At 57.4% G+C, this 24639-nt stretch overlaps 2 protein-coding genes across 18 annotated transcripts in view; one reads left to right on the top strand and one right to left on the bottom strand.

The window, feature by feature from the left end:
* Positions 1 to 437: 437 nt before the first annotated feature.
* Positions 438 to 17792, bottom strand: LOC104153970 (lysosomal alpha-glucosidase-like). Of its 7 annotated transcripts, none has more exons than XM_068908008.1 (20): positions 17662 to 17792; positions 10806 to 11343; positions 10454 to 10599; positions 9378 to 9543; positions 8746 to 8842; positions 7492 to 7611; positions 7170 to 7288; positions 6968 to 7099; positions 5979 to 6089; positions 4856 to 4969; positions 4324 to 4408; positions 3615 to 3732; positions 3195 to 3328; positions 2860 to 3011; positions 2629 to 2777; positions 2166 to 2307; positions 1725 to 1823; positions 1349 to 1513; positions 1067 to 1213; positions 438 to 823 (listed from the first exon to the last, which is right to left on the bottom strand). In XM_068908008.1, the coding sequence occupies exons 2-20, from the start codon at positions 11331 to 11333 to the stop codon at positions 761 to 763; spliced, it is 2787 nt and encodes a 928-aa protein (XP_068764109.1). In that variant the 5' UTR covers positions 11334 to 11343; positions 17662 to 17792; the 3' UTR covers positions 438 to 760. The 7 variants fall into 7 exon arrangements, with proteins under 7 accessions (XP_068764109.1, XP_068764106.1, XP_068764108.1 ...); XM_068908005.1 differs by lacking the exon at positions 17662 to 17792 and adding an exon at positions 16375 to 16587; XM_068908007.1 differs by lacking the exon at positions 17662 to 17792 and adding an exon at positions 12659 to 12815.
* MAFK (MAF bZIP transcription factor K) overlaps positions 15734 to 24639 on the top strand; it is a 14606-nt gene continuing 5700 nt past the window's right edge. Inside the window, exons 1-2 of one of the 11 annotated variants that reach the window (XM_068908018.1) lie at positions 15734 to 15788; positions 24307 to 24386. In XM_068908018.1, the coding sequence (XP_068764119.1) occupies positions 24351 to 24386 (36 nt within the window). In that variant the 5' untranslated portion in view covers positions 15734 to 15788; positions 24307 to 24350. Of the gene's footprint in view, positions 15789 to 15829; positions 15952 to 16984; positions 17272 to 18661; positions 19678 to 20179; positions 21665 to 21847; positions 22322 to 23102; positions 23341 to 24306; positions 24387 to 24639 lie in introns of those variants that run through there. The other 10 variants (XM_068908022.1, XM_068908019.1, XM_068908025.1 and 7 more) reach the window with 10 other exon arrangements.

Genomic DNA, 24639 nt, shown 5'->3' with positions numbered 1-24639 from the left:
GCTGTGGGGGGGCTATGGGGTGCAGGAGGCCGGAGGTGCGGAGCCGGGGGCTGCAGGGGGGCTGGCGGTGAAGAGGGTTGGGGATGCAGAGCCAGGGGCTGAGGGGGGGCTGCGGGGTGCGAGGGGGCCGGGGGTGCGGAGCCGGGGGCTGCGAGTGGGACCGGAGGAGGTTGGGATCGGGGGGCTGGACTGGGGGTGCCTGGGAAGGGGGGCTTTGTATCAGGGCGCTGGCTTGGGGGAGCTGGAATTGGGGCATCAGGACAGGGGCACCAGGGATTGGGAGCTGCCACTGGGGACCGAGAGCCGACGGGGGTCTCCTGCCCCACCTGCCCTCCCAGCTTCAGGTGCCCGGGGGCCGTGTCGGGGCCCGGCCCCGACCGCCACCGCCCCCCGCCCCGTCCCCTGCCGGCCGCCCCACGTCAACTCCCACGTCAAGCTCTCCACGTGCTTTTATTGCGGACGGGCCTGCGGTTGCCCTGTGGCTCGGCTCCGCACCCCCGGGCGCAGCTGCGGGCCGCGGGGGGACGCCCCGGCGGCCAGGCCCCCCTTCCCGCGCGCGCCCAGCCCCGCGGCCCTCGGCATCCCCCGTGCTGGCGCGAGGCGGCACGAAAGCGTCGCGGCGGGCCACAGTCCCCGCCGCCTCCTCCGCGGCGGCAGCCCGGCCTCGAGGGCCGAAGCAACGAGCGTCTCGCGGCCGCGGCGGGCGGCCTTCGGCAGCGGTCCGGGACGGCGGCACCTCTTCTTGTCCGGCGCCCGGTGCTCACAGCCACCGGAGGGAGAAGCCCTGACTGAGGCCGAGGCCGAGGCCGCTCACCGTGAGGACCTGCAGGGTGAGAGGAGAAGCGCGTGAGGCACGGCCTGGGCAGGACGCGGACACAGCCTGCGATGAGCATCCTTTACCCTACCCAGCTCGGCTGAGCTTCTCCAGGTGTCCCTCACACCGGTTCCCCACCACCACAGCTGGGAAAAGACCCTGGAGTCCCCAGCCCTCTTCCATGCTGCCCACTCCTCTGCTAACCCCTGCCACAACGGCTGGGAGAGGAGGGATGGAGATCCCCGGCCATACCTGGTTGTCCAAGTAGGAGAAGGGCTTCTCCTGGCCGTTTAGGATGACCTTGCTGGGGGGCTCCCGAACGCCGAAGATGCTCAGCGTGTCAATGGTGACGTACGTGGCCTCCGCACTGGCATGGAGGACGGTGGAGGTGAAGATGTTCTGGAGTGGAGGCAAAGAGGTGAGCATGAGGCGGCTGGGTGCCCCTGGCAGCAGGGAGACCCGTCCAGGGCTCATCCTGTGCTGTGGGTACTACGATGGGACAGCAGCCCCGTCGCCCTCCCCACTGGGCCCTACCTGCGTGACGTTGAACACCAGATAGGAATAGCTGCCCCGCTCAAAGGTGTCCAAGCTCTCGCCATCATCCCAGAAGAGGTCACCCCAGGCGGTGGCACTCTGGGACAAGGCCACGATCAGGCGGAGTGGGTTCCCTCGGCTTGCCTCGCTGGTGATCCCAGGTTTCTGGGGTCCAAAGAAATGGGTGCTGTATGGCAGGCAAGTGCCCGGGAGAAGGGGTGGGAAGGGCCATGGGGTGGGATGGGGGAGCAGAGGCGCTAGGTGGGACATTGCATCCCAGATCTGGTCCCCACCAGAGGGGACAAGACATCTCATGCAGGGCCTAGAGACTGGGCCTAGAGACTGGGCAGGAAGGCCGGGCAGAAGGGAGCCTCACCTGGGTGGGGAGGATGGCACCCTCCCGGACATGCAGGTTGAGGTGGTCCAGAGGAGCCAACATCTTCAGCATCTCCCCACTGCTGTTCACGGACGAGCCCTGGGCAGGCAGTGGGAGACACGGGTGTGAGGAGGAGCAAGGGGATTTGGGGCGGCTCAGACACAAGTTTGGGGCTTCCAGCCCTGCCACACAAGCACCACGTCTCGCTGAGAAGATGCTCTAACCCTTCTGCAGCCTCTGAGAGTGGGAGGTCCTTCCAGCACCTCCCACCACCCCTTTCCCCCATTCCCTCTTCCCCTGAATCTTGTCTGAGCTCAACCACTGGCACATCTCCCCAGTCCCCAGGGCTTTCAATGCGCAGCCTAAGGTGGCTTCTTCCTTGCAGTGCTTGGACCAGCTGAAACCCGGTGCACCCGCTGCTCAGCCCACAGTGCTCCTCACCGTGTAGAAGTCGTACCACACGCCTCGGGGGAAATAGCCCATGACTGAGTCTGCCCCAGGCTCCAGCACCGGTGTCACCAGCAGGCTCCGTCCCCACAGGAACTGCCTGTCTATCCCATAAGTGGTCACATCCTGGGGGAACCTGGAGTGGGACAGGGATGCTGCTTGGATGGGACGTTTCTCCACCAGCAGCAGCGATCCCTATCTCCTCCGAACCACCTAGCCAAAGCCAGCTTCTTGCCAGCTCTCAGCTGGGGGTCGCGTTCACACCTGTGACCGCAGCAGCCAAGGGTCTGGCTTGTGGGCCCTGGGACAGCAGTGAGGAGGGGGCACAGACCCTCCTGCCAGTTGGTGGAGATGGCACCCATCAGCCCGTGAGAGCGGGTGCCAGCAGCTTGGCTCAGACGGGAGCCAACCCATGGTCTCAGGGGGCGCCCGGGCTCCCGCATGCCCCGGCTCTTACTCAAAGAACAGGGGCCGGGCAACGGTGTCTCCTTGCAGGTGGGCACGGTGGAAAAGCGTGTAGAGGAAGGGCAGCAGGGAGTAGCGGGTCAACAGCACATCCTTCATGGCTGTCCGTGCCGCAGGGCTGAACACCGTTGGGTCTTGGGCCTGTGGGAGACATGGGGAGTCAGTGGCCACCCCATTGCCACCCTCCCCTTCCCACCCCAGGGCTGGACACGCTCCCCTCCACCTTCTCGTTCTGAGTGTTGTGGTTCCGGGCAAAGGGGTAGAAGGCGCCAAGCTGCATCCAGCGGGTACACAGCTCCTCCGAGGTGCTGCCGGAGAAGCCGCAGATGTCCGCCCCGACCAGCGGGATCCCAAAGAGGCTGAAGCTCAGCAGCCCTGCAAACATGCAGGCAGGGACATTCAGCAGGGTAGAGGGAGTTTCGGGGTCCCTCTGCCCCAGTCTCTCAGGCGGGGGACATCTCCGGATGTCAGGGTGTCCGACCAGGATAAGTGGAAGGTGCTGGGCGCTTCTGGGGAGTCTCCAGGGAGGAAGAACAGCACTTCAAGACTTTCACCCACCTGGGATGGAGAAATACATGTCCTTCCACTGGCTCTGGTTGTCACCCAGCCAGTGCCCTGAGTAGCGGCCCTGGCTGGGGAAGGTGGAGCGAGAGATGACGAGCGGGCGCTTCCCTCGGATCTGGACCAAGGCGCTGGAAGACAAGGGGAAGACAAGGAGGTGAGGGCAGACCCCAGGGGCTTGCCTCACCTCCTGAAGGCCGAGGGACAGCTCTGGCTCCCGCCAACCCCACCACAGCTCTCCGACCCATCCCGCAGGCTGGGAGCAGCTGGAACATCTCCCCTTTGCGTCAGGCGCTCAAATCCGGCTCTGATTTTCCGTATAGGCCTGGCTGTGATGGCCCCTGACCAGCAGGATCTGCCCCTGTCCTGCCCTCAGAGCCGGAAGGACATGGGTGTTCGGGCAGGGCTCATGGGTACCTTGCTGTTGCTTTGGCTTCCATCAGCCCGTAGAGATTGTGGAGGTTGTAGTGCACCGAGGCACTCTGCTTCGCCGAGGCGCACACCGTCTTTGCGGAGAGTGAATCTCCCAGCACAGCTGCCAGGGAGGGAGAGACACCCTTGACAAGATGTCACACACAGCAGGGGGGACGGGGATGACACCAACGCACGCAGTCCTCCCAAGCTTGCTAGCCACAGGCCAGGCCTCCACCCGCCTCCACGTGAAGGAGATGGGCCACCGCTGCAAACAGAGCACCAAGGGCTCACTGCGGCCTGGGGGAAATCCTCGCTGAGCTACCACTGCCAGAGCTGGGCCCTTCCCTTGCTCCGACATAGCCGTGTGCAAGCGCTGATTTAAGAGCTAAGGACTAGATGGGAGCGTGGAGGTGTCTCAGAAGGTGCACAGTGCCTGGCTTTAAAAACTGAATCCACCTGCACCCCACAGACCCCCTAAAAGGCCGGGCAGGCAGGAAAACACATTGCAAAAAGAAAGCCTCTGTGTGACTGTGAGCGTACAACACCTGTAAATGGTTACCTGTACACACAAGTGTGAATGGACATACTCAGGGTGTAAAATACAGACACGATGTCTCTTAAAAATAGCTGTTCCCTCATAGCGCTCAGCACCTGGCAATTTCAAAGCATGCCATACCTACCGACGCAGCCTTTATTTCATCTCTCTCCTTACCTGGCACGTACGGTGGGTTATCGAGGTCTCCCGGGGGGCAGCCGTCTTCAGACCCATCCATGAAGTTGGATGGCTCATTCATGTCCTAAGCAAAGAAAATTAAGGTGCAGTTTTGGGCAGGAGGCTTTAGGGATTAGCGGACAGTGCTCAGTCCCCTCCAACCTTAAAGACGGCACAACCCAAACTCATCTTGATGTTGTATTTCCTGCCTGAACCACTGGGGTTGGTAATCCATCTCATATTTCAAAAGCTAGCAGCATCACTGGTCCCTGTCTACACAATTCAAATAGCAGCAAAGAGCTGAGCTCCTCTTTGCCCAGTGCACATGCAGGTGAGCGGGTCCATGGTGTGGGTGTCCTTCCAGCAACCACAATAAACCAAATTGCCAAATGCAATAAACCTGGAGAAGGAGCATTTGAGGGACCTACGATCCTCCAGGGACTGGTGAGAGAAACATGCAACGGCCGCGAGCCGAGCCGCATGCAGCAAGGACCCAGCTGGGGGTAACCCAGGGAGGCAAGGAAGGACTTACGATCCAGAGGCCATCGAAGGGCACCTGGGCATGGAAACGCTGCAGGTTCTCCAGCCACCACTGATGGGTGTCCTGGTTGGAGAAGTCTGCGAACGCAGTGAAGCCAGGCCACACCTGCAGAGAGGCCAGAAAACAGCACCCTCAGCAGACTGACGTCTCACGGGTCACTGCTTCGGGGAGAGAACGCACGTGGGGCGCCCAGTCCAGCTGCAGGAAGAGCAGCCCTTGCTCCCCTGGCCCTGCGGCGCACACAGGGTTGTAAGTGTGCTGAAGGGTCAGGGAGCAAAACAGGCGATAAAACAGAAGATTAGGGCCGACTACTTCAAGTTCCCCATCCTACTGCAGTATCTGAAGATGTCACCACGCTCAGGTGCCCTCAGCGTCCCTCGGAGGCAATCTCTGTGCCACAGACGGATGAATGGAGGCGAGGGAAATGAGCAGGAAGTCTGTGGCTGAACAAGCCCAACTCTCCTGGGCTGGTTTTTCAGTGCCTTCCACTTGCATAATCGCTTACACAATCTAACCTGGTGCTGTGCTGGGAGTCAGTGAAGAGCTGTGATTTCACTGTGCTGTGCCTCACTCCAGGAATTTTAGCTTCAGAGTCAATTAATTTTCCCCAGCGTTTTTAGCCTCTGTTAAAAGTCACGAGACGGCAAGAGACAGCTGGGACGAGCAAATAGCTTAGAAGATGGGGCAAACTGGGGAAGCATCGCTGTGAATTTGGAATAGTCAGGAGCAGATCTTGAGGCACTTGTCCATCACAGATAACCTCTCCTCACCCCAGAAACAGGAAGAGAGAGAAATCAGATGACCAGCCACAGGCAGCACCACAGGCTCTGATCTGTTACACTCATATGACTTCCACGGGTCCCTGCAGACTCCCGTTGGGGCAGGAACAGACTCTGGAGGTCGGTAGAGAGGCCACAAGGTGAAATACGCATCCAAGCTAAGGAAAGCTGAGAGGGCTCCTCGGGACAGAGCCAGACTGGCAGTCAGCCCAGAGAGGTCCCTCAACCACTTGGCTTTCCCTCTTGCGTTAGGGAAGAAAACCTGGCCCTGCTAATGCCAAACCCTGAGAGGGCTGGGATTTCCCCTAGCTGTTCCTAACCAAAGATTTTCTTACCTGTCCTATTAGTGGCTGCCCTTGGGTGGTGTTTATGAACAACCCCCGTCTCAAGCCTTCATCAAAAGGCCAGTAGGAGCCGTGAGGGTTGGTGCTGCTGATACCGGGATCCTGAAAACAAATCAGAAGGTTAATGTCTTCCCCAGCAGATCTTGGCCCCTTCCCCCAGCACTATTAGCGTGATTTCAGAGAAGACAATGAGCAAGTTTGGGTCAGCCGGAGCTCACACACGGCTGCTGTTTTAACCAAGAGGAACAGAAACCTGCTTCAACACTTCCAGGCATACTTTCTAAAATGTCACTTCTGCAAGTACCGAGGACTAGTTACAGTGCTTTGGGGAGGGGGGGACAAACACAAGAAATCATGCACTTGTGCAAGAAATGTCAGGTGACAACAATGCTTGAACAGAGCTGTTTAAACAGACCCAGGGAACACAACCTTTCCTGCCCCAAGAGTGCTTTTCCACCCCAGGACCCCCTGGTCTCCCCTGCCTCAAGCAAGCAGAACCCACATCCCATTTACGAACAGAGGGAAGATGGGAGATCCCAGCTGGGTCACAAGATCCCAACAGTTGCAGGGAAACGGAGAGTCCTGAGTCCGAGTTAACCAGCCTGACCTATAGTCCTGTTTGTCTGTCCTTGGGGGACTGGGACCCATGGATCCTTTTATTCCTGAACCACACATGAAGACAGCAGGATAACCTGGCCTGCATCTGAAGAGCTCCTTGCCATTAGGGGGATTTCCACTTGTACAGCTTATGGACTTCTGCCAAGCGCTGGCGCAAGCACCATGCCCAGCCACAGATAAAAATCCTTGGCCCTGGAGGCAGCTAATGCAGTGCAGATGGTAGGCCGGCAGACGCCAGTCGGGGCCATGAGCAGTACCTACACCTCTGGCTTAGTCTGCTTTGCAGCCTGACTACTCAGCCCGGCTTTGAAGTGAAAGACAGCCCCTACCACATGGTAGGAGGGGGAGACTAACTGGAGTACCAGAATCATAACGTAGCGCTGGCCATGTTTGTGGAGGTCTTCCACCAGCGAGGGGAGGGAGGCAAACTTCTCAGGATCGAAGGTGAAGTCCCGGTATCCGTCCATATAATCAATGTCATTCCACTGTGCGTCCTGCAGGAAAGAGAGGCTCAGAAACACAGGGGCAGAGCCCCAGCTTTCCTGCGGTGTGCCTTGATTTTACCTGTGGGATCTGGTAATTCCTCATGGCTTTCACAGTCTGCCAGGTTTCATTGCTTGATCCATACCCCCAGCGGCAGAGGTGGAAACCTAGTCCCCAGAGAGGCGGCATGGCTGGGAAACCTGGAGCAAGGCAGATGCACCCAATGGAGGCCAAGACAAGAGCAACGTTGTGAAGGGATAGAAGAGGAAGAGGAAGAATGAAAAAGAGGCGACCAGTGACACCTGATGTCCTGGGAGGGTTTCTGAGGAGATGGGCTGAAGATGGCAGGCAGACGTGATACAGGGCTGGGACGAGGGGAAAGCAGAAGGAGGTGGTCACTTACCTATCACCTGCTGGTACTGCTGGATAACCATGTTAGGATCAGGCCCCAGGAAGATGTAAAAATCCAAAACACCCCCAATGGTCCTCCAGGTCAGGGCTGGGGCAGGCTGCAGAGCCACCTCTTCAAAGGAGGAGAAAAGACAGTGAGACCCAGGGGAGCAACACCACCAAAGGGAGACCCGAGGCACAGGCTGGGATCAGAGTGTCTCAGGCAAAGTCAACCTCTGGCAGCAGACAAGGAGAAACCCTTGTCTCGGACTCTCCTGATGCTGAATGCATGTCTGGAGGTACAAATCATTGCAGCTGGTGGATAATTCTGGTTTATACAGTTAGGAAGTTCTCTATTTTAAGAATTTGTTCTATAGGCTGAAACCTGTACCATTCTCCCAGCTTCCATGTGAAGGTCATGTTTGTTGCTTTCCTTCACATCCTCCCCAAAATTCTCTCCCAAGCACAGTCTAAATTGAGAGCTACTTGTATGCATGAGAGAGCATACGGGAGCAAGGGCTTTCCTGGGAAGGGCTTTTCACATGAATCAGTCCTCAAACCTCAGCTAGAGCTGATGCCTTTTCACAGGGCTCCCCTGAGGACTCATCCTTGGGAGCATCGCTGCAATAAAACGTAGCGCAGCTGGAGCCGAGAGCCCTGGTGTAAGCAGGCTCGCAGCCATGCAGACCCAGATGGCTCTACGCGGCGGCTGCTGGGAGGAACGTGAGAGCGCTGGTGCCCTCTCTGATACGGCAGGATCCTGCTGGAGCGCAGCCTGGTGCTGCCATGTTACCCACACATGCGGCAGAGCCAGGCCCCTGCTTTGCAGCGGCGCATTGCACAGGCAACAGCTGACATCGGCAGGACGAAGCGGCCAGCCTTTGAGGCTGCTATCCCTGCCTGCACCAGGGTCGAGGCACACCATCGAGCTTTGAGGCAAGGCCTTTTCAGGAGGGCAGGGAATGGGCAGAGACCAGCACACAAGGGGCTTGCTTTTCCGATGGCAATTTGGCAGCTGGGCGTGTGGTTAAACTGCTCGGCAGTTGCTAAAGAGCCTCCCTTTAGCCAGGAAACAGATGGCTAAGCTCAATAACGGAGCCATGAAACCACATCTTTCCCTTTTATGGCTTCCTCTTGCCCCAAGTTCCTGAACCACCCGCTCCGGTCAGCCCCCCATCCGGCCAGGTCACGCTCCGCGACCCGCCATGGCCCTTCCCCGGGGACGAGGCACGGCAAGGCCGCGGGCCGAGGAGCCCAAAACACCTACCCATCGCGTTGCTGTTGAGGAGGAAAACACCGTGAGCATCTCCACCCTGCTCCATCACCAGGTAAAAGGGGTGAGCTCCATAGAGGTTGAATGATTCCTGCAAACAAGAGTCGCCTGGTTGAGATAGCAGCTCCCGGGCTGCGATGACTGCACGCTGCGTGGGGCCCTCCTGCCTGGGCAGTCCATGCTCAGGGGCTGCTGCTGAGCTGCGTCAGATGTGAGGGAAACCTCCTGGCCAAAAGCAGCTTCACCGCAACCTGTTGCATGAAGGCCAGGGTGCAGCAGAAGGCACTCAGGGTCTTCAGAGCACTGAGCATTTTGCAATTGCTCTGAAATCCTCCCCTGGCCCGTATCTCCCTGTCAGCCTTGTTGCAGCTCAGCCTCCTCCTGGGGACACTGGCACCACCAGGGCAGCCGTGGGAGGCCTGGGGAAGCGTGCAGTGCCCATGAACCGTAGCCCAGAGCCCCTTGCCGTGGCCCGCAGCAGCACAGGACAAGCTGCCATGCCAGCCTCTGACGGCCCCAGTACCGTTACCGAGCCCTGGGGCTGTTTTCCCAGGGCTTGTCCCATGCGCTGTACAGCTCCAGCCTCATCCTCGCCCTGTGCCCGCCAGCAGAGGAGGGAAGGGTACCATGGGAGAGACATCCCGGGCCCACAGCGTCAGGGTGCTCCAGTTGAGGCTGTGCAGGAGGTTGCTGCGATGCTCCCCCAGCCCGTAGAGGAACGGCGATGGGAGGGCAGTAGAAATCTGGAGAAACTGGTCAGCAAAGATCAAGGGAGCCACAGTGGTGTTGAGCCTGGTAGTAGTGACACAGAGGGAAAGAGGATGAAGAGAGGATGCTGGGCTGACGTTAATCCATTTGTACACCAACAATTTACCCATTCCCTCCAGGAGCGGCTCAAGGGCCAGCAAAAGCAGTGTATTTCCCATCCGGCATCCTCGGCCTAGCCGAGGAAGGAGGGGAATGGATGGGCGCTCGGGTCTGGCTGGGCACAAGGCACTGCCTGACCCCAAAAGCCAGCCTGACCCATGTGGCACAACCTCTTTGTGGTCACCAGAAGTTTCCACCGAGGTTATTGTTAACCATCAAAGCCATACAGCAGTGAAGCTTCTCAGCCTGTTGCCACTGATAAATGGCTCCCAAGTATTGGACAGGCCACAGGCTGTACCAAACTGAAGGTGAGAAGAGAAGGAAAGGAGCGTGATCCCAAGAGGCTGCCAAAACACCCCACCCATAGACTGAGAGAGCAGCCAGACCGAAGATGCAGTGTGGACAGAGCTAGAGAAGAGACTGGAGCAATGCAGCAAGGCTAAATGCGGCCCTTTTCCCCCCAAAGCCCAGACCGCACTGCTCGCTGGAGTTTCGCCAAAAAAAGCAAAGCTGCAGCCCTCAGGCAGCCCTCTCCCTGGAGCCACGGGTCCCTCATCAGTGGCCGCCATGGGGACCTGCACCCCGCGGCTGTGCCTTACTGCACACATGGTGTTTGGGAGCTGCACGATCCCTGTGAGCAATCTGGGCGCTGTGCCGGTGCTGTTCTCTGCGGCACGAACAAAGATGAAGAGCAACTATTGCTCGGAGAGCCCACGTTGTGTTTTCCCCCCACCAGGCTAAGGAAAGCATGCAGGAGTCTATCTAGGGAGGGAAGAGGGTTTCCCCCCGCCGTGCGGGAACCCAAGGGGTCACCGATGCAAAGGAGGGGCCTTACAGCACCGTGCCTGTCGCCCTGCGCCGCAGCAGCACCCCGAAGGGGTCCCGGGAGAACTCCACGCTGTAGATGGGATTTTCTGCTCTCTTCATCGCCTGGGGAACCTCGAGGGGAACCTCATACCGAGGGTTGGCAGCATCGGTTATCTACAAAAGGGAGAGAAAACATGCTTTGCAGACCAGAAAAGCAGGAGGGCAGAGGATTGAAGGCAGCAGCCAGGCCACATACGGCCATGCCAGGAGCAAAGCTGCTGCCAGCCCCGGCCTGAGCAGGGGCCGGTCACCAGCAACATGGGACAGGAGCACAAGGAGCCCGGCCAGGGGAGGGTGGCAGCGGGCCGAGGGCAGCTCACCTTCAGGTGCAGTCGCGTGTCCGTCTCGAACTCCACATCCAGCCGCAGCATCTCGATGTCCCGTGGGTAATAGGTCTTCTCCCTCCGCAGCAGCAGGCCCACCATGCCCAGCGCGGTCTGGTTGAGGCTCTGCAGCGTGTAGCTGGGGAAGTCGCGGGGGTAGAAGCACCAGGGCACCCCTCGCTTGCCGCCCGCCGGCGGGGGGGTCTCGATGAAGCAGCACCCCCGGCTCTCGCAGAGCTCCTGGGTCACCACCACGCGCCTCTCCGGGTAGCAATCAAAGCGCTGGCTCTCGGGCACCAGGAGGCATTTGGGGGGCGGTGCGGGCACGTGCCAGCCCCTGGACACCTGCCGCAGCACCCACACGGTGACGGCGCTCAGCAGCACGGCTGCCACCAGCAGCCCGCTGCCCACCCACCACGGGGCCAGCTTCCCACGGCAGGCGGTTTTCGGGGCGGCCCCCTCCTCCTCCACCCTGCACCCCGCCGGCTGCGGGACGGCCGTCGTCAGCTTCTGGTACGACTTCATCTTCCTGGTGCTGGAGCGAGGGGAAGATTGAGGCACAAATGAAGGAACCCGCCAGAGGAGAAGCTCACCCTGCCCTCGAGGCCAGCTCGGCCGTGACGAGCGCCGGCGCGACCGATCAGCGTTTCAGGCAGAGCCTCCCTGCCTCGGCACGCTGCCATCGTGATGCCCGGCCCCGCATCCGCAGCTATGATTTGCACTGCAAACTCTTGACATTGAAGATGGATTTGCCAGGACCCGCTGCTTGGTATCTGTCTGCACTAAGGCTTGGGCGATGCTGCCGTGCGACCCCCTTGCAGCACCGAGGCGGCAAAGTGCCATCAGACTGAAGCCTGCCCGCTGCGATGGGGGTGGCAGAGTGCTCCCCTCAAGCAGTTTTGGCCAGATCCGAATTTATGGGCTGCAGAGTTTCCAGAAGCTGCAAGCAAAGCCGAGCGCCCCTCTGCCTGTCACAGCAGCGCTGCTGCTCTGGGAGCCGCGGCACAGCTGCTGAGGTGCTGAGCATCCTCCGCGCTCCCTCAAACCCTGAGGTTTTAACCCCTGGGGGGGGGCTGGGTGGTGGGACTGCAAGGAACCTGCCATTAGCCTTTGCCTCCCACTGGTAAAATACAATTTTAGAAAGCTCTCAGGCAAAAATCCTCCCGACTCGTGTAAGTGAAGCAGACCCCCCCCCCTTGCTGACTTCAGGGAGCAACCTCCAGCACCTTAGATAAGAGACACAACTTTCTCTCCTCCATCTCCTGCTGAACCTATAGACGCTCAGACCCATCTCGCCTACAGGCTGCATCTGGCAAAAACACAGCAGAACGGCCCTCCTGCAAAAGCAGCTTCTAGCGGCAGCCAGCACCCCCCTGGCTCCCGCATCAAAATGGCTCAGCCTGGCTGGGCCTGGCTGTGCAATCACCCCCTAAGTGGCAGTCCTTGCCCCACGCACAGAAAGCGCCTTATGCAATCCAGATGTTTTCCCCGAGCCGCTCCAGCCCAGGGGTAGGAGCGCCGGCCTGCCGCCGCCGCCGCCCGCCCGCATGCGAGGCCGGAGGGCGAGCACGGTGCCACCAGGCGTGCCAGCCCCCCCGGGCCCCTCCGGAGCCCGCCGGACCCACGCACCCACGCTCACACCAGGAGCGCCAGGCCGCCCAGCGATGCCACCCTGCAGCGGAGCCCTGCGGGGGCCGGCGGCCGGCTCTGCCCCGTGCGCCTGCAGACCGGGGTGGGGGGGGGGGGGAGAGCAGCCGGCCCGGCCCGGCCCGCAGAGGCGTCGCGGCCCCCGGACCCCCCCTGCCCGGCCTGCCGGGGCCCCGCTCCGGCCGTGCCAGGCGCTTACATACACGTGTCTCCTCTTGACATTGTGGCTGCGGGCAGGCAGCGCTCCCAGCCTGCTGCAGCTCCGCCGGCTCCGCCGTAAACACCCTACAAGGCGCTCGGCGCCTACCGCTCCTCTCTAGTAGCAGCGCCACCGCACACGCCTCTCCCCGGCCGCTCCTGCCTCCTGCTCCCTCCGTTTTGCTCTGCTCTGCTTTGTTTTTTGCTTGGTGTTTTTTTTTTTTTTTTTTTTTGGTTTCCATCTATATACATACATATATATTTATAGGCTCAGTGCTGTTACGGGGGAGAATGGGGGATGAGGGGGGGTCAATGCATTTTTAGGAGATTTTTCACCGTCTGGGCGCACCAGGGGGCTTGAAAAGCCCTGTGTTAATGCTTCTGTCCCCCTTTCTATAGCTACAGCACCTTCTGCAAAGCTGTGAGCGGAAGAGAAGCCAGGTTGCTGAATCCTGGACCGGTGTCTTTGGGGAATCGTGGTGTGTGAGGTGGGGTGGGCGCAGAGCGGGCGGGCTAAACCCTCAAAATCTGGATCCATGCTTCCTAAGGCAGGAGCCTGTTTGCGTCCAGGTCTCTGCCAGAGCTCCTTTTTCCCAGGCTCTCCCGTTCACCTGTTGGAAGGAGCGTATATAATTGCCCGTTCCCTGCCCGGGATTTCCTGCTCTCAGGGGAGTGAGAGCTTCTCTTTGTTTACTATGAAAGGCCACCCCAGTCTAAAGTTCAGCAGCAAAAGATAACAAACCTTTGGAGCAGAGTTTTGTTCTCTGGGGAATGAAAACAAAAAGTAAGAGCTGTTGCGAACAGGTCGGTTCACCCAGAAACAGAATTTCAGGCTAACCCCCCCTCTCCCCCCTCGGCGCCATATGTCATAGGTCCCATCCTGCCCTTGCAAAGCCAGGGGAGAAGTCCCCATGCTGGTATGTGGCCATGCGAAGGGCTGCGGAGAGGGGTGGTGGGACCCCCATGTGGGACGCAGCCGGCCCGTCCCCTGCCGCCCGGTGACACCTCTGCCTCGCGGGCGTCTCGAGGAGGAGCCGCGGGTGCCGCAGGATGGCTCCGGCGGGTCCCGGTTCCCCATGCGGCGCGAGCGCTGGGGAAGGGGCCGTGCTGGGGACCCTTGGGGTCTCCCTCCCCTACGACGGCTCATTGAGCCACCAGCAAACCTCCAACGCCCCAGTGGGGACCACAGGGATGGCGGAAAGCTGCCTTTGACCCCCAAGTCTCGCTGCCCGCCCCATCCCAGGGCCCAGGGCAGCTTTTCAAGCAGAGCCCGCAAATTTTGGAGACGTGAAGGCCAACAGTATTGCAGTCTCGCCAGGCTGCAGTTTCACATCTGTAGTCTGGGAGCTTTCACCAATTTGATTAGCTCAGCTCCCACAAACGGGTTTCCCAATGACGGCGAGGTGTGCCTCCCCAGATCCCTGCTCCAGCCGGGCACGGCAAGGCTCGCTCCTGCCACTCGAAAGCGGCTGGCCACGCCGGCGGGCGCGGGCGCAAGGGTGCAGAGCCTCTGCACGGAGCGTGGATGGAGACGAAGGGGCTCGGCGAGACCCAGCGCGGGTCCGGCCGGCCGGGCGGCGAGGGCTGAAGGAGCTGGTTACGCCAGCTTTGCACCCGCTGGAGATTTTCCTCCTCCCGAGGGAACCCCCGGCAGGAAAACTGTGGGCGGCTGCCCCGCGCCTTGCAGCTCGCGTCATGCAAAGGGAGCCACGCGCGCCGGGATCTCACTCAAAGTACCGACTGCAGCCCTTAGATCTGTTTGAAGGAAGATGTTCAGCCCTCGGGCTGCAAAGCACAAAGCGCCGAGCCTAGGCAGACGCGCACCCTCAAATAGAGTTATGAACTCTGCTGCAGGAAAACACAAAGTCTAGTCTTGATAGAGGCAGTTATTTGTGTGTTTTGGTCAAAAGACTGTGTTATTTTGTCCGAGTGCATCTTCTTCATCATTCTTGGATGGTACGGGTGTCTAAAATACCAGTCACGCCATCGAGATTATGGCATTGTCACAGCTGTTCTCAAACTCGTATTTGCCAACAGTAAATATTTGGAGCATCTCAGCTCCTGCCTCAGCGTACGGGAGGCTCTGGGACCCCAGTGCTGCCCTGGGTGAAAGCTGCCTGTGTAGCGCACGGACAACAGAAAATCTTGCCAACAACAACCACACTTGTAATCAAGACAGGGAACCAAAATAGCCTCAATTATCATTGAGAACCTCATGATTTCTACGACTCTTCCCTGACTTGGAAAAGCGTGGGGCTTGGAAAAGGGGGAAGGTATCATGACCGCTGCCACCTGACCCGGCCCACGTGGCCACCTTGGCACGTCCCAGACGCAAACCCACCACACTGCGACGTGCAAAATGCCACGGCTTCCCCTCCTCGCTTTGCGCCTCGTCTGCCTCTACCCAGGGCTGCTCTCGACAGTCGGGACCGAACGGTTCGGGCAAGGGGCCACATCTCATTTTCCCTTGGTGAGCTCTGTGAGAGGGGTCAGGTCTCATTTTCTCTTAGCGAGCTCACGGATAACACAGCGATGGGAACCGCACCCGCTGCTTTTGCAGGCGCAGCGTCGCGCACTGCGAGGGGCACCAAACAGAAGCGGGGAGGCAGAGCACGGCGGGAAGCCCCAGGCTGCAGGCTGGCTGGCCCCGCTGCCCCGAGGGGACCGCACTCCGCGCACCGCGCCGCGACGGCAGCGCAGCAGCGCAGAGCTGTTGCGCGGTGCTCGGCGCTGCACACTGCGGGCGGGCGGGGGGGGGAGGAGGAGAGGGAGGAACGCCAGGGAGACCACGTGACCCCCGCAGCGCCCCGCCCCGCCCCGGGCGCCCTTCCCCATGAATGAACCGCGTGGGCGTGGCCGGCGCTGACGCGGCGGCGGCGGCGGGGCGGGGCCGGGGAGGTGACGCGCGGCGTGACGCGCCATGCCGGAAGCGGCGGGGGCGCTGGTTGGTCGGCGGCGCGGCGGGGGGGAGGGGGGCCGCCCCGCGCTTGTTGTTGTCCGCGGGACTCGCTCGCAGGGAGGGAGGGAGGCCGAGGAGCGCCCCCGCCGCCGCCGCTGACCCCCGCCGCCGCCCCCCCCCATCCCCGCCGCCGCCCCCTCCCCCGGGCGCGCGCGCGCGCTCCCGCCGGCACCCAGGTAAGGAGCCGCCCGGGCGGGGTGGGGCGGCGCCGCGCCGCACAGCACCGCGCGGGGCCCGCGCTGCCGCCGCTGCTGCCGCTGTTGGCGAGCGGGTAGGCAGGCTCGGGCCGGCCTGGTCCGGTTCGGTCCGGCCGGGCGGGCGGGCGGCGGCGCGGCTGAGGTAAAAGTGCTGAGTCACCATCGCGCCAGGCACGTGGTGCCGCCGCCCCTCGCCCCGCGCCGCCCGCTGCGCGCTCCGCGCCGCTCCCCGCGCGCACGTGGCCGGGCCGGGCCGGGCCGGGCGGGGGGGGCCGCGGCTTGGGCCCGGGTCTAAGTCCGGTAGCGGCGGCAGCCCCCGGCGCGGGCGGGCGTCGGCCGCCGGCCGTGACGAGCGGTCGCACCTTCGCCGCGGCCGGCGTTTGGGCGTGTTGAAACCCGGCGCGTGGCGAGCGTTGCTCAATCGCCCTGACCCGCGTGGGCGCCCGCGGCGCGGCCCACGGGACCCCCCCCCCCGGCTCCCGCGCGGCGCTGCGGAGGGGGCTGCGTCGCCCCTGGCCCCGGCCCGGCCGCGCCCCGTGCTGGCCGCCCGCTGAGTAAAAGTTACCAGAAGTTGCGGCTGCTCCGGGAGGGGATGCTGAATTTGCATTTCAGCCATGCTTTGGTGTTTTTGCTCAAGATTAGCATGCAGCCTGCGTCGGGCTTTGAATGGCTCTTAAAATACGTTTTGAGGAAACCTGTTGTGACGCTGTGTGCTCGGGGTGCTAAAAATAGCTGCCTTTGTAGTACTGACGGAGCCTCGGGAGCTACGGAGACGGCGGCGTTGGTCCGAAGATCGCTCTGGTGTGTGTGGGAACGGCGTACGGTAACTAGGGGTGGTTATTCGCGTTAGTTAGCAGCTCTCTAGCTCCTAGCCTCCGCGGGAAGTACACGCTTGGACGCAGAGAAGCGGTTATCAAGCGCCAGCAGCAGCAGCAGTGCGTGGCGCTGCGGTGGGAAGCGCGGGCTCCGCGTCCGACTCTTGTCCCTAGTAAACGGGCTTGAGGGTAAGGGCCCTGCCGGGGAGGGAGCGCTTATCTCCCAAAGGCACAACTTCTCCTCGGGCTGGGAGAGAGGTGCGCGCAGCCCTCTGGCCCGTCTCGGAGCCTCTGGTGAGGGCCCTCTTTGCAGGGTGGAAACGCTGAAATAAAGGGTAATCTCCAGCTGCCCGGAGACCACGCCTGTGGGAGGAAAGGGGACTGTGACATTCTCAGAATCGGCTCTGCTGGCACCGCCGCCACGTGACTGTCTGGTGGATACAGATCGGTTTGGATTTTTAGTCAGAAATGAGGGTGGGGAAACCCCATTCCAAAGACTTCACGAAGACAAGGAAGAAGGTGGCGTAAGCGGGAGAAACGTCCAGGCCGCAAGTGAGGGGAACTGAGATCTCTGAACTCTAAAAGTGTTTTACAGTCAATTTGAGACAGACGACCTCCTTCCTCCTCCTCCTCCTATGAAGGCTGCTGTGAGTCTGCTCCCCTCCCTCGTGTGCTGCTCTGGGGAGGAGGGGATCTATTTTACCGATTCTGCTAAAAGCAGGCCATGAGATCTCAAATTAGGAACCAACCCCCTTTGGGCAAAGTTATGTTACAGAAAATGGAAAGGCCTCCGTTTTCGTTTTCATCTGGCCGTCCCCTCCTTTCCTAGCTTGGTCCTAAAGCCAAACTGGGACTGGAAAGAGAGGCAGAGTGCTTAGGAAGAAACTGATCCTGTCTACAAGATGGAAAGCTGCATGCCTTTTGTTGTGTTTTGAGTCCCCGTGAGCCTTGTCTGTAGAAAAGCATAACCCGGCACCCCAGCCTGGCCAGCGCGTTCCAGTGTGGCACTGTCATGGCTTAGTAGCAAATTAATTTACCTTGTTATTTTCGCACTGATGAAACCGGCGCTCGTTCGTCTGCTCTTTCTCTCTCCTTCCGTGTATACACTGTAATGCAGAGAAACCTTCCTCGTGCAGTCACTTCCTAAATGTGATGGACACTATTGTTGTCCAATGGCAGTGCGCAGCACTGGCAGGACTGAGCGGCAGGAGAATTAACTCTATTTGTACCTGAAAGAGGTGCTGGATGGCAATTTGGAAGATGTTATTAATGAGGAGATTGCTGCAAGGTTGGGGCACGTGGTGACTTTCGTTAGCACGACGTTCTGCCAGTCTTTGCCGGCTCTCAACTTGTCGAGGCTTTGCACTTGAGTCTTACTGCGTTAAATGTTCTTGGCTATATTAGGGCAAGCTCTAGCCCTGCTTTGAAAGTATTTCTAAGCCCGAGACGGAAATTCGCTAGCTTTTTTTGCTCGCCTGTCCAGGACAGCGTGCTTTGTCATGTTTTAGCTCATTTCTGTGCCTTTGCCCTTCTTGGCAATCTGTTGCAGCAAGGAGTTTGCAATGACTGTGTGCCTTCTGAAAGAATAAAAATACAGATCAGCTCGATGCACTCGTATTTCCATCAACGTTGAAAAATGATTAACGATGTGGAACGCGACTGCAGAATTTGATATTGAAAATTTCTAGCTGTGTTCGATGTTTGGGAATCGGAGAGAGGACAGCTGGGAGTGCTGGCCCCCGCGGCAGTTAGGGTTTGTGGGATAAGCTCACGCTGATCATTTTTGTAAACATCCAGCTGTGAAGTACTTGAGCAGCGCTAGCACTTTCAATTATCAGGAAGTTTCAGGCTCAGCACCCTGTTGAGATGAACAGGCAGTTTCCACTTCTGTCTGAGCTATTGTTTCAGGCTATCTTCAAACTCGGGCAGAGAGTCTTCCAAGCATGAAGCAAGCACAAAGCAATGCAGCACTGGGTGACTGTGAAGACGAGGAGGGGGGGAGGAGGGAGGCGGTAATGAAAGCAATTACCCTACTGCTAAGCTCTGAAGTGGAGGGACAGATTGCATTGCAAATCCCACTGCTTTGCAATATTACAGGACCCTGAATAGCAATGCTGTTATGTTCCATTATTAGCAATCAGGGAAGATGTCTGACTTAATGGCTGGCACGTGGGATCAGGACCAGTGAAGTCAGGAATCCTGATCCCAGTTCTGCTCCTAGATCTGAGGGTTATTGGTCGCTCTGTGGCTCAGCTTCCCTTTTTGAGGGAGAATGCATCTCCAGGCTAGTGATGCTGAGACCTAATTCTGGTGTAGCTCTGTCACTGTGTTCTATAAGGGCATACTGGAAAGAAGTGCTATATGCTGTGCCTCAGCTGTATCAGAACTGTCTCTAGCATACCTTTCCCCTTCAGCCAGCACCTCCCCAGAAATCCAGGGTTTCTGATGTGACACACAAGTGTACCCTCCTGTATCCTCTGCTCTCCAACCACAGGCTCTCTGCAGCATCTGTCTAGGTTGTTTACCAAACCACTGAAGACTGTCTGATCTCTGTCCAGGCTTCCCCAGAGAGTGCCTCAGAGAGCTGTGTCCTGGCAGCTCTCAAGTTCGGTCTGAAGGTTCCTGAATCTGTTCTTTGCTGCTGGATGCTGGTTCCGATCCATAAGGGAAATGGAAAGCTGGCCAGCTGGGCGAGGGCTGTGTGTAGCTCCTCTAGAACAGTAAACAGTGACTCACCCCCTCCTCTGTGTCTTCTCTCTGTTCGTGTCAAATACATTGCCTTGCATATGCTTCTACTCTCTGATTCACACCATCAGCCTGTCCCTCCCCTCTCTTATTACAAATGAATGACAAGCGTCAGTCTGTCTTTCAGGATGAGCGATGATTGTTAGAGCAGGAAAATGGTCTTTGAATGATGGGAGAGGGATGGTGCTCTGCATACCATGCTGCAATGTGTTGGAAATCCATGTCATGCCTCTGAGGGACAGAGGCACAGAGATCAAGATTTGAGCATCTGTAGTTCCCTTCACCTGTCAGATCTGACGTTATTCTTGGTAAGCATATTCATTTGGCTAGCTTCAGGAGTTGGGAATAACTTGTGGATAAACTAGAAATTTAGGCAACTTACTAAAACAGCTGCTGGGGAATTATACTCCTGCATTTGGGAAAGTCTGAGTAGAATATTCCCTGCATACATGGCTGTGCCGAATTAAGACTTGATGGCTGATATCCTCTCACTGCTTAAAACCGTAGGCTGTGTTTTTACCCTTTAGAAGTCGTTGCTGGCCTGGCTCAAGGTGAGAGTTGCATGTTTTCAGTTTGCTGTACTTGTCTGAGGATGGAAGCTCAATACCAGTAGGGCTGTCTGCCAGATACTTATGTTCTGGCCAGGCTTGTCTTTTGATATAGAATAGATTTTAAAATTTGAGTTCATCCACGGCTGTTGGGTGTTAGAAATGACTTTACAGTAAATCCTTAATGTGTAATGTGCTCTGAGAGCCCTGTAGCATAGAAAATCATTCTGGCATTTCTTTTTTTTTTTTTTTTTTTTAATTGCAAATTTTACGTAAGGTTCTGTCCTGCCTCAGAGCACTGGTCAGATTTTCTTTCCTCTTTCCTCTCGAGGCAAAGGAATTGGGGATCACTAGATGGATTAAGTTGAGACCATCAGACAAGAGGTCAGCCTGAGAACACCAAGTTTTTAGAAAGGTGCTGTGAATGACTTAGGAGTCGTCTTGGAGAGGGTGAGGGCGTTGGCAAGACTATCAGTGGATAACTTTATTGTAGAATTACAAGGGCTCTTTGTGTAACCTACAGTCAAAACATTTGTTTTAAGTACAAGCACAGAGCCGAACTGTGAAAGCCTTTGCCCCTTACTGTTGGTATATTACTACTCACTGTTTTATTTATGTAGCATCCTAAGTGTGTCATACTGCTTACAGAATAAAGATGTAATGCAGTCCTTGTTCCAAAAAGCTTAGCTCCTAATTTTAGACGTGATGCAGCAAATGCAATTAAGAAAAGAAGGGCAGAAATAGGGTAAAGACTAAAAGGGTTCTAGTAATCAAATCAGAGTTAGCGTCCCAGAAGACCCTTGTGTAGCATGTTTAGGGGGCACCGCTGAATATGGCAAGTTTGCAGTATTATTTACTACTTTATCATGGGGTTTTGCCTTCTGTCTGTGGGAAGCGCCCTGCCAATTATATTTACTTCTAGTTGGTAACCGAATAGTCCTAAATAGTACTGACAGAAAGGATTGTACAGCTGAGAGACGGAGTCAACTTTTAAGTAAGCTGACCGAGGCCACGCGGGATTGTCAGCGAGGATTTGCAAGTGGTGGTGTATCAGTTTTGCGTTAAGCTCAGACCACGCCTGCAGGTTCACCTAGTGCAGAGGTAAGCCTCACCCTGGCATTCACGTTTGAGTGAGGAACTTAAGCCCATTTGAAGCATTCCTGCTTGCACTACCAAATTCTGCCCCTAAGAGTGGGGGTGACCCCCATCCCGCTCGCATGTGAAGATGGCCAGACATCGTAATTACTGGTGGTGGCTTAAATTCCTTCCTCGTGTCTGTGCCAGGAAGGGCTCTGGCATCTCGCCCCAATGCAATAGGATTGATCCCAACCCGTTTTAGAGGGAAGCCAGTCTGTTTAGAGCGCTTCGATATGCAAGGAAAGCAATACGTAAAGCACAAGACCCCTGTTAATTCGGGTACCAACCGTGCACTCGTACCAAATGTGAAGGAGTCTGTGTTGTCCGCGGAGGAATGTGCAGTGTAAGGAGATGTTGCTTTGGCGACACAGAGCAACAGGTGACCAGAAGTGGATTCATCACGTGGAGTCGGAGCAGCTTATTAACGCGGCGGCAGCGGCGTTGCTTTGGGTGGCAGGCGAGCCCAGACAGTGACCCCCACCGGAGGGAATCTCAACCCTCGGCACTTGTTTTCCACAATATTTTACGTTTCTTTCCATCTCTGTGCAGCCAAGCGGTCTGTTCAGTTTTTCCATCGGCTGGTGTAGAAAGTGCTTTGAAGACACATTGGGTGAGGATCAAAAGGCTTTTTGTGTAATCAGTGGGTGTGACCGGTCTGTCCTCGGCCTCCCCCTCCTTTTTGACTTTCCTTTTCCGGTTTAACTGCGCGAAGTGCCGCCAGTGGGACTGTAGTGTGCCCCTTTCCTTGTAGGGATGGGGGTGGCGAGGGAGGGGGGATGCCGGGGGAAGGAAGAGTTTCTGATGCTGTGGGAATGTGAGCTCTCAAACTCTGTAAACAGCTGGTGACTCACTGCATAACTATGGCACCAACTGCCTGCAAGGCCCGCGGCGCTGTGCGTGTGTAGGGAGGGGGCTGCAGGCCGTTTCCTTTACGCACTGGCAGCGCTCTGCTCTCCTTAGCTTGCTGGGACCGTTTGGCCAAGACAACGAGCTTTTCCTTCCTCCTTTGTGCTAGTGCGTGCGTTTGTGTGTGCTTCTGGCTTGGAGGTAGGGGCGGGCGGTGAATACCAAGTGTGAAGGGGAAGCAATGGAGAGGAGGACGGTGAAAGGGCAGCGCTGAGATCTGAAAAGGCGCCCGTCTGCGTGCGCTCTCATGGGAGAGCGTTTCTGTCTGCCATCGACTCCAGTGCGAGATACGCAGTTTTGCAGCAGCCAGAGGTCAGAGGTGGCCTCTCCCTTCGGTAACTGAGGATGCTTTCGTGGGCAGGTGGGGGCTGTGCTAACAGCGAGGGACTGGGTTTTGCGCTGGGTGCTCTCCTTCCCTCTGCCAAGCCTGCTCCTGCTGCCGTGGTGGAGGCAAGGGCTCCTGGAAGTGGGCCCAGGGTGGGGTTTGATACTGGAGGAGGGATGGGAAGGACTCTGTGTGATGCTCTAGAAAATGCAGCGCACACCAGTTGCTGTAAGTGGTCCATTCATCACAAAGCATCTTGGCTGGTGTGCTGTGCGGCTGTCCTTGTCCCTCCTCCAGCAGGCATGGAAAGCTGTGCTGTCTCAGGCTTAAAAATAGAGGAGGTGCCTAAATACACACCCTAATATCTAGGATAGTATCTTGTAGCTTCGCATTTATGGGATTTGTTTTTTTTTTCCCCCTCTTTATCCTGATTTTTCTGCAAGTCATATGACAATGAGGTGTCTTGACTGATAAAATTCAAGCGAGAGCAACGCAAGCTGAGCCAGCACCTTTACCCGCATGGCTCTCTGTTGTTCCCACACCCCACCTTTGTCCCCCCCCCCCCCACCCCCCAAGTCCCTCCACCCCTTGTTTGCAGATATGAATGAGTTTGTTTACTCTCTGACGACCTCGTGATGTCTTTGCACAGACATGACCTGAAGTCATTATTGCTTTTGGGCTTCTCTGTTTCCATGGTGACTGTCTCAGGGTTGGCTACTTTCCCAAGGTCACCATGGCAACTATCAGAAGGGAATCATGCTTGGGATGCTTTGGCTGGATTTTTCATGAATGATTAGAATGTGTGACACGATGCAGACGTGGGAATGGGGAGGGTGTGGGGTGGGGTGGGGGGAGAGGACTCCCGCCAGACAGGCTGTGCGCTCTGCAGTGCCACTGGGTGTGCAGCCCTTGAAGCCGCCACGGCTGTGCGTAGGGGGCACCGGCGTGGTGTGGGAGCCAGTGCCTCGCGCCCTCCCTGCAGGGGTAGCCGAGATGCTGGGGGAGCGATAAGCAGAGGCTGTGATGGAGTCACAGCTGCAGTCGTCTCTCTCGTGGTAGGTACCTGACAGACAGCAGCGCTGCCAGGCTCATCCTTGGCACTTCGGTGGGGTGAAGATTTCGGATGGAGGTCTAGGCAGGTAGATTTTCTCCAAAGCGCTGGTCGAAGGGGTGTAGTTGCCAGCTAAGGTGAGAGTGAAGGGCAGCGTCTCGACAGAGGACGGTCTGTCTGTCGGTGGACATGCCTCCACGTCACAAGAAATATCAGGCAGGCTAGCTCTAGCAGCCTGTGGGCTGAGAGGATCATGAAGCAACAGCCTTGGTGTGCTGGGAGAGGCAAACACCTGCCTTGCTTTGTTATCTGGGGGCTTTCGTTTCTGCTGTTCGGGTTTTCTAGTAGCGTCTCTTTTGGGTGGGGATGGCTGTGAAAGCAGGTTACAAACTAGGCAGCTTATTTCTGGGCTGCTGATTCAATTTGAGGCTAGGTTAATAATAATCAAAATAAGAATGAAGGGAGTTGTTGTCTTGTGGCTTTTCAATGCCCTTTATGAGCAGAGGTAAGTCTTAATTCAGTCCCTAATAGACCATTCTGTGTGTCTGGGATTCCTCCAGAAGGAGATGAACAACTGATTGGGCCTGGGAGGCTGAACTCTGCTCTCCCCCTCAGAAGAGGTGGCATGTTGCAAGGTAGTATGCAGTTATTAGCATAACTGTTGTTTACAGGCAGGAGCAAGTACCCTTTTTGCCCTCCCAGTCCCATCTTCCTTGCTTGATCTTGGTGTACTTAAAAACAAAATATTAGATATTTAGCATTAAAAAGCAGGGCACTTGTCAATGCACGTTTCCCCTTCTTTCTGAAGGGGGTAAACTAATCTCTGAATCCTTCCCAGGATTTTAAACAGTTGTGTGATGTTTCTTTCAATGATGCTTTAGAGTTGGGGATTTGGAGTGTGTGTTGGTATCGTTTTCCTACTGTTATCTCTGAGATTATGATAACCTGAAAATCTTGTTTTGTTTTTCAGTTGCAATTTCTGAGCAGTTCTGTCCAGAAGACTGTGCTCAGGTTATGACGACTAATCCCAAACCGAACAAGGCATTAAAGGTAGGGAGAAAGGCTGAGTGGGTGATGCTGGGTGGCAGGGGAAGGTGTCAAGGAACCATATTCCATGTGAAGACTGTCACATGTGTTCCCCCCCCCCCCCCCCCCCCTTTGGAGAGACTCTTGCAAATGGGTGCCAATATAATTTCTCACTATCTACAGGAAAGTTCTTGAGAAGATAGGATAGAGAAATACTGGTGATATCTAGAAAGAAGTCTGGCGAGTATGGGATTGCATCAAGGCTAGAGTATCCCAG

Source organism: Struthio camelus, chromosome 15 (assembly GCF_040807025.1).
Source record: "Struthio camelus isolate bStrCam1 chromosome 15, bStrCam1.hap1, whole genome shotgun sequence".
Lineage (NCBI taxonomy): Eukaryota > Metazoa > Chordata > Aves > Struthioniformes > Struthionidae > Struthio > Struthio camelus.
Note: the sequence above shows the minus strand (reverse complement) of the source record. Positions and strands in the feature narration are given on the sequence as shown.